The 8,856-nt window shown below is 36.6% G+C and overlaps 1 protein-coding gene across 4 annotated transcripts in view; it reads right to left on the bottom strand.

The window, feature by feature from the left end:
* Positions 1-283: 283 nt before the first annotated feature.
* DHX29 (DExH-box helicase 29) overlaps positions 284-8,856 on the bottom strand; it is a 64,796-nt gene continuing 56,223 nt past the window's right edge. For all 4 annotated transcript variants that reach the window (XM_044663967.1, XM_044663959.1, XM_044663976.1 and 1 more), the window contains 4 exons: positions 7,051-7,353; positions 5,959-6,090; positions 3,027-3,123; positions 284-564 (listed from right to left, as the gene is read on the bottom strand). In XM_044663967.1, coding sequence (XP_044519902.1) covers positions 509-564; positions 3,027-3,123; positions 5,959-6,090; positions 7,051-7,353 — 588 coding nt within the window. In that variant the 3' untranslated portion in view covers positions 284-508. The remainder of the gene's footprint in view (positions 565-3,026; positions 3,124-5,958; positions 6,091-7,050; positions 7,354-8,856) is intronic.

The raw sequence follows: 8,856 nt of genomic DNA, 5'->3' as shown, positions 1-8,856 counted from the left end.
TATAACATGGTTGGAAAAGAATTAAGTGTTGCTAGAAGTCACAGTGTTATGGTAATTTTGGTATCAACTTTCTAGTGAAGAAGTGACACAAAACTGTTTCATAGGCTGGTAGGCAACCTGAGTACTACATGAGGGGAGAAAAAGGAAGAGGCTTTGTGAATCATATTTCAAAATGACAGAAACGAAATGTCTTCCCAAATATCAAAGGAGGCTCCAAAGAATTCTTGGCACCTGAAGGTCAAGAGGTGAATAGTCCTCTAGGGACACAAAAACATTCAACATATGGCACCAAAAGAATTTATTGTAAATAATGGTAAATACATTTAGTCATCTTCATGAAAAAGGAAGTAGAAAATCACACATGTAAAGAATGTGCTTTTTCTTCCAAAGTATGGCTAATTATCAACAATTGAAATATTTAAATACTTTCAGGATGGACCATTTTCACATAATTTCATTATCAAATCATCTCAACTGTGACACCATTGCAATCAATGCAAAACTACTTTCAGTTAGTGTGTTCTGTTTTTATCAATTCTGTAATGATTTGTAGTATCTTGTCATCTAAAGGAAAGAGAAATGCATGAGTTTAATTCAATATTGGCTAACTCTATAATATACATTCATAAATTAGACTTACATTTAAACTAGCTTATTAAGCTAAGAATAAGTAGCAGTGATAAACAGAGTAAAATAAGAGAATAAAGATATTAGTCACCATAAATTAAATGTGGACAAAGATTTGCCTGAATCATCATGTCCTCTATTTCTTCCATAAAGTTCTAACCTCATTCCTCAGTACACTGTGGCAGTGACCCTGGGATCCTTAAATTCTGTCAGTTGAATGTAATATCTGATAAGTCTTACCAAGCTAGAAAGACTTTAAGTAAGGACCTGTCTCCTGTCATTCAAATACCAGCCAAGTTAAGTTTGGAGAAGCTCACTAACAAAAGGGGGCAAAACTTTAGCAACTTGGTAGATGATCTAGGTTTCCTCACCTGAAAAATAGGAATAATGTCAATAGTACCTACCTTGCAAAGCTGTTGTGAAGATCAACAAAGATAATGCATATAAAGATCTTTGTAAACTTTAAGGTGCTGTATGAATGCTACCTACCATTATTATGAAAATGAATTTTTCTTTCTTACGCCACATTAGTAGGACTACCCATACAGAACTGTCAAAGTAAAGCATTTACTACACAATAACTTAATAGGGCAGGTCCATGTATCATTTCTTCCAGTAACTGCGGGTTTCTGATTTCTGAGAACTATTAATGCAATTTTAAAATTTCTAAGTGGAGATTGTGCCATGACCGTCCAAGATCAAAAGATGATTGCATTATCCCTTGAATGTAGGTCCAGTTTTCTTCACAACAATACTTTGAAGCAAAGTGTAAAAGTATTTGTCTTCCTTTCAGAGAAAAGTGGTCCAAAGCTCAGAGATTAATGACTTAGGTGAGTGATGAAGCTGGAACTCTAACACAGGTTTTCTGATTCCAAGAGATCTCAGAGATCATCTGGTTCAACTCTCATTTTACATATGCTCAAAGAAATGAGGTGACTAAAGCCATACAGTTAGTTGGTGGCAGAACTGACTCTGCTCTAGAAAAAGGAAATGATAAAATTCTTTTCATCCCAACATTCTCTCAAAAGTTGTAGTGCTACCTGGTCTTTGTGTGTTTCTGGCTCAAAGCTAACCCTAAATTAAAGCCCTCTTAGCACACAAGTTCTGCAAGAAAAATGACTGCATCTTTTAATATTCTAAAGCTGTACCTATGCTAGATTTCCAGCAGCTCAAGACAATTAAGGTGGCTCAAATTCCCTGTTCATTTGTGCATCTGAATATTCAATTCAATAAACATTTAGTAAGTGCTTATGGACAGCTCTAGGTTTACAAAGGCAAAAAAGCAAACAATCCTTTCACAGAACCTGATTAATCAGACACTCTCCTGGGCTTTCCATTGTAGTTTTCTGCTGAAGAACTATGTGTTCATTTTGTAAAAACTATATAATCGAATCAAGATTATTTGTGATAATAGGAAAAAAGAATAATTTGGAAAACAAGCTTCAAAGGAACCTTTCATTTCAAATAATCATTTTATCACCAAATCTTTAGGAGGACAGTAATACTTCCATAGTCTCTTTGATTCTGTCCATGTGACTACTTCATCACCACTGCAGTTTGAAACCCCATCTTGACCTAGTCTTAGAGTAGAAGTTCTAAACTTGGGTCCTGTAAATATTTTTGAAAAATTTTTTGATAATATTTCAACATACTTACTTTCCTTTGTAATTCTATATTTTTTATTAATTTGAAAGCATCATTCTGAGAAGGGGTTCCCCACAGGTTTGACTAAACCTCCAAAGGAGTTCATGACACACAAAAAGGTAAAAAACCTTTGCCTTAGACTTACTTGATCCAGTCAAAAAAATTTATCATTCTGCAGGCAAATCTGTGATGATCCTAGCTGAACTCAATTTAGCTAATTTAGGTTCCAAGACAAAAGACAGCAAGTCTATACTTGTGAAGTCCTTGCAGCTTGGTAATACCTATTAGCTTGCAGCTTGGTAATACCTATTAGAAGTCATGTTCTTCAGGCATGGCCTTTGAGAACAAAGGGGTGTCATCATCAATCACAATGAGCCATCAGAGGAGGACCACAGTATTTAGAATAACAATAAACAGCAAAATTGACTAAGCTTTGTCTCATCACCTTTTCTTTTCTCAGAAGCCACACTCAAAATGCTAGCAGGAAAAATGAGAAAAGGAAGGAGGTATCTAGAAGAACTACAAGTATATAATCAGGCCCCAAAGACCTAGGGCAGCATACAATGTGGAATTTTCATTTAGGAGTGGGATAAAAAAAATCCTCATGTTAGAATGCAGGATAATGTATAAAAATTAAGTTTTTCATTTGATTTAATTAAGAATGAGATTTTCTCATTTTCTCCTGAAGTACTCCTAATAATAAATGAATAATGTCCATACTTTTTTTTTAACCCACAAGAAAATCATACAATTACCTTCAAGGGACATTTTAGGATTTTCAAGTTTTTTTCGCAGAACAGACTCAATGAGTACTCTTAGTTGTTTGAATATAACTGCAATCTTTACAGGGGCCTGTTGAAAAGAAGAGTAAAAGAACTATATGATATTATGCTGAAATCATATTACTAGCATGTATTAAAATTAATTCAAAAGTATACTCCTTATGCCTTGCTTTTAAAGTAAAACATCTAGATAAAGTGGGGAGACTATTCTTTTTTTTTTTTTTTTTTTTTTTTTTACCCTTGTACTTCGGTGTATTGTCTCATAGGTGGAAGATTGGTAAGGGTGGGCAATGGGGGTCAAGTGACTTGCCCAGGGTCACACAGCTGGGAAGTGGCTGAGGCCGGGTTTGAACCTAGGACCTCCTGTCTCTAGGCCTGGCTCTCACTCCACTGAGCTACCCAGCTGCCCCTGGGGAGACTATTCTAATATCAAATTAAATAAATCTTTTCTCATCTTCTATTCCTACCCTCTCTCAACTTAAGCCAACCATTCAAAACTGATCTCTAAATGAAAATTTTTCTAGAAAGTCTAATTATACTTTAAAAGGCAGGCAAATCTGATTTTTATTTTAAAAAAAAGGGGGGGGGGAAGAAAAGCCCAAACAATTAATAAATTAACTTATAAAATGTTATGTTTGTTTTATTCTTGTCATCAAAACCCTGTGGAAAGTGAAGACTATTTCCTTCAGTATGGTTAGCCATGTTTAGTGAATACACTGCCAGAGTTAGGCTAAATGATGATAAATTATGAAGACAAAGACTCTTCAGGTTATATATTTAAAAAGGGCATTTTGGGCATCTCCTTTTAGAGATTGACATACTGGTCTATACCTTATCATTAAATGTTGTCATAAATTTTAAGTTAAAAAAAAAAACAACACAACCCAAGGGGCAATGGCATTTGATTAATCTTCATGCCTTTTCCAGTGCATGTACAAGAGAATTAAGGAGGAAGAAAAGGGAGAATCTTAAGAGAGATGGTGGAAACAAATGACTTCATCAGTGTGACTGCATTCATTTGTTTCTTGTTTCAATGATTTCAATACAAGATCTGTTGTAACTCTATAAGGATTCTTCGGTTGAACTGAAACATATTGCATAAAAATTTAAAATCAATCAATCAACAAGTATGTGAGGAGACTGGTATTGGTGGTGGGAGTAGAGAGTGTCTAGGACAAGGCTTTAGTATAAGGTAGCCCTTAAGTTTAGATTTGATATAAACTAGGGATTTCAAGAGGCAATGGTGAGAAGGGATTGCATTCCAGGCATGCAGGAAAGCTAATGCAAAGACACACAGAGGTGGAAGGTGGGGCACCATATTTGAGGACCAATGAGCACAGTTGGGCTAGATTGTAGAGTATGGGATGGGGAGATATCTAAAGGATGAAAAAGTAGAATGTGGCCAGGTGGGAAAGGGTTTTAATGGCAAAAAAAAGAATTTATATTTGAATCTCTAGGTTAATAGGGAACCATTACTGAGTTTCTTAATAGGAAAGTGACACAGTCAGATCTGTGTGGAGGATGGAAAGGAGAAAGAAGAGGCTTAAGGCAGGGGGATCAATCTGGAGGCTACTGCAATGGTTCAGTCAAGAGGAAATAGGGGTATCATTTCCAGGTGAAGGCAGGGGAGGGAAAGAATGTGAGAGATACTCTCAAGTGAAAAATGAAAGCCTTGGTAACAGCTGCTTAATGTGGGCCAAGGGGCAGGGAAGATGTGAGCATAATGTCAAGGGATGAAAGGCTCAATCAAGTTTTTTTGAGGATGAGAGGTGATCATTAAAACAAACAAAAAATCAGCAAACAGAGAGATTAAAGAGAAGTGATAGAGCAGGGATGACAGAGGGGGCAACCTGCTGGAGGGGAAGGAATGGAATGGGATCATTTATGAAGGCAGAAGAGTTTGGCTTGGTAAGGAGAAGGGTCTTCTCTTCATGTTAGACAGATGTGAAAGAAATAGTGACAGAAAGCACCTGAGTGATTAGATGAGGAGGAGTCTCTGTGGGAGCTCAGAGAATGCTTTAATTTATTTAGAAAAATGGGAGGCAACATTTTCAGTTGAGAGGGTACTGAGTACTGAGGGATCAGGAAATTGGTTTGGTATTAAAAGGCAGAGGTAAGGGGGCAGCTGGGTAGCTCAGTGGATTGAGAGCCAGGCCTAGAGACGGGAGGTCCTAGGTTCAAATCCGGCCTCAGACACTTCCTAGCTGTGTGACCCTGGGCAAGTCACTTGACCCCCCATTGCCTACCCTTACCACTCTTCTACCTATAAGTCAATACACAGAAGTTAAGGGTTTAAAATTAAAAAAAAAAAAAAAAAAACTTATAAAAAAAAAAAAAAGGCAGAGGTAGAAGTATAAAGCTAATAGTTTGTGATCAAATAAGGGGATTTCCAAGTACATGATAATGGAGGTCCTGTAGCTGTAGGTAATGGCAAAATCAAAGGTATTGGCCATCTTTGCATGGAGCTAAGGAGCAGGAAGAGAGGGCAAAGGAAATGGGTGGAAGTTTATGAACCGAGAGGTCAGGGTGTTTGAAGGAGTATCATTATGCATGCTGAATTTCTTCAGTATGAGGGCAGGAGTTAGGAAGGAGAAAAAGGTTATGGTTCGATTATGTCTATCCTTCTGGCTCTAAATTCTATGACTGAGTTACTGCAAAATGATGTAGTCCAGAGCAACATTATGTGGAATAAGCTTAGCAAAAGGTACTTTTGAAAAGTCTAAGAATTTAAAACTCAAGTAACAAAATATAAAATACAGTGCTGTTCATATGGTTTAACTATGTGGGGAGAAGAAATTCCATTTAAAACATATTTAGGAACTTAAACATTACCTGAAGGGTTAACAAAAGCAGAAAACTTTCTTTTAACAAAGAAAAAAAAATCCATCCACATCTGTTTGTGTACCTGAAAGTATATCCAGCCATCCACAGAGAGAAGACGTTCCCGATGCTGTACTTCTATGTCGCCACCAAAAAGTAAGATCGGAAAGGGGCTGATGAGAGTAGTTTCTCTCAAATACACTTTGGCATACCTTACCTGTAACACAGTGAAAACATCTTACTGGCATAAAGTCTGAAAAAAATCAGGATTAAAAGTCTGCTCCGTTTTTAGAAGTCCTCTTTCTATTAGCAAGTCAATTGCTCCACAATGTATAAAAGGCATGAGAACGTTTTGCCCATTCTCTTTTCCATCAATGATTTAATTATTAGTTATCAAGTAATATTGATAAAAATTCTAGGCCTTTCATTAAGAGCATTTTAAACCTGAATCTCACAACATCTTAGCCCTATACATAATTTATTTCAAGATTACATTATAAGGAAAATTCAAATGAAATTAAATTACTCCGTGGCAATTGTAACATATGAACTCACATGATAAGGAGAATTTTAAATTTCTGGCTTCCAAACTTGTCCCCACTATTCTCCAGAAAATAAACTTAAATAATCTAAAATACAAGCTCCATACTTCTAAATTTAAAAAATCTGTAATTTTTTACAAATAATACTTTATTTCATTCCATTTTAGATAAAAATTCAAGAACAAGTAGTTATTATGGTTTCATAATTTCAGATTCTGTTCAGTCATGTCCAACTCTTTGTGATCCTATTTGGGATTTTCTTGGGAGAGATACTGTTGCATTTTGTTATATCCTTCCCTAGCTCATTTTACAGATGAGTAAACTGAGGCAAACCAGGATAACACAACTTTATAAGTGTCGGAGGCTGGATATGAATTAAGGAAGAGGACTTGACTTCAAGCCCAGCACTCTATCCACTGGGCCACTTAGTTGCTCAATTTCACACAATAATGCTCAAACAAACAAACAAAAAAAAACCTCACTTGAGACTTGGAAAACAGAAGAAGAAAAAAGCAATTTGGAAAAACCCAATCAACACATCCTGTCTGACAGAATATACAATACTGATAGAAATATTTTCTAGAGAATTCTCTTCATAATGGAGTTTGGCTTCCAAAAATAAAAGAGCAGCTTACCTTCTCCTGGTATAATAGCCATCCATATACTTGTAGATCTCTGTTCACAGAAGATGGGTGAACTTGGGCTTTGCCTTGGGCTGTTTCCACAATGCAAGCCAATTTTTCTGTGACATCTATTGATGTTGTATAGATTATTTTTCCCACACTGTCATAGAGCCCTGCAGTCAGAACAGCTTTAAGAAGGGCTATTTCCTGAAGGGAGAGGGTTTGGGTGGCTCTGTTTGCATCCCAGCCATTAGAGGTTGTCACAGATGTAAATCCTGCTGCTTTGACTAGTTTTATCAATTCCTGCTTTACATCCTGCAGTTGATTTGCATTAAAAACAGAAAAAAATCATGATCTCAGAGTAAATTTAAATTACTTGTTAAATAAGGAAAACAGTGACTTATTTATACTAGAATTCTCTCACTTTTGAAAAAGGGATTGATTGGAATCCTTGTGACTGAATCAGGGAGATTTCAGTATTTCAAAATCAAATCAATATTTTAATATTCAATTCAATATTTGTAAAAAATTCAATTAATTCAATTAAGCTCAAGAATCAAAATGAGTTAACCCTAATGTGCTCAAGAAAATAAGTATTTCTGTAAAACTAACATTTATACGATATAAAAACAATACAAATATGCCTAAGCCAGCGATGGGCAAACTACAGCCTAGGTCTGGCCCATGGGGAATTAGTTTGCTCATCACTGGCCTAAACAATTATTTTCATTCACTATATTTAGCCTGAGTGACTTTCATTGTCCTCTTAATATTGTGAAGGGAGAGATTAAGTGGGAAAAGGGTAGCTGAAGCCTTGACAGCCATCAAGCATTTATTTATTAAGTGCTCACTATGTGCTAAATGCTAGGTTACGAAGAAAGTAAGAACCAGGGTTCCTGCCCTCAAGAGGCTCTCATTCTAATGGAGGAAACAATATGCAAACAACTACTTAAAAACAAGCTAGATACAGCGTTAATGATGGCAAATATATAAGTAAGGTACTGGAAGGTGGGGAAGTGTGCAAGATGGGCTTTGTGCAAAAGGTGGGATTTGAGAGCATTCCAGGCACAGATAGGGAAAAGGAACAGAGTCAAGAAAAAAGTATGTAAATAAAGGCCAGTCTTGTTGGATTATGTGATGGTCATTAAAGTGTGTAAGAAGACTGGAAATGCAGGAAGGGACCAGGTTGTGAAGGGCTTTAAATGTCAAAGAACAATTACATTTCATCTTAGAAGGAATAGGGAGCCACTGAAGTCTGATGAGGAGAGAATGACATGGTCAGACCTGTGTTTAGGAAGATCACTCTGGCAGTTGAGTGGAGGGGGAGAGAAGTGAGGAAAGGAGCCAAGCAGAAGACTACTGTCATAGCTCAGCAATGAGGTAGCAAGGACCTGCCTGCACCTAGAAGATGGCTATGTGAATGGAGAGAAGGGACGATGAATAAAAGAAGATAGGAATAATAGTGGACAACTAACTGTAATATGAAGAATTAAGAATGACACCAAAGTGGAAACAGTTATCAACTGGTAAGAGAGGAACATAATGAGGGTGAGGAGGAGGAAAACTTGTCATGACATGTTAAGTTTGTCTTGCCAGTCTAGAACTCTGAGGCCGGCAAGGCAGGGTGTCCAAAAAGCCTTAGAGTAGTTGTAAGTTTTAATTATTTAAGCCATATGCTACTAAAGTTTAAAACTTCACTCAGACTTTGGGGATACTCTATCTAGATCTGGGAACTGTCTGTACAGAAATAATAACTGAATCTTGTCTACTACCACTAACCCTTCATGAAAACTGCTAGCTGGGAGGAAAAATGGGGAA

This window comes from Gracilinanus agilis, chromosome 1 (genome assembly GCF_016433145.1).
Source record: "Gracilinanus agilis isolate LMUSP501 chromosome 1, AgileGrace, whole genome shotgun sequence".
Classification (NCBI taxonomy): domain Eukaryota; kingdom Metazoa; phylum Chordata; class Mammalia; order Didelphimorphia; family Didelphidae; genus Gracilinanus; species Gracilinanus agilis.
Note: the sequence above shows the minus strand (reverse complement) of the source record. Positions and strands in the feature narration are given on the sequence as shown.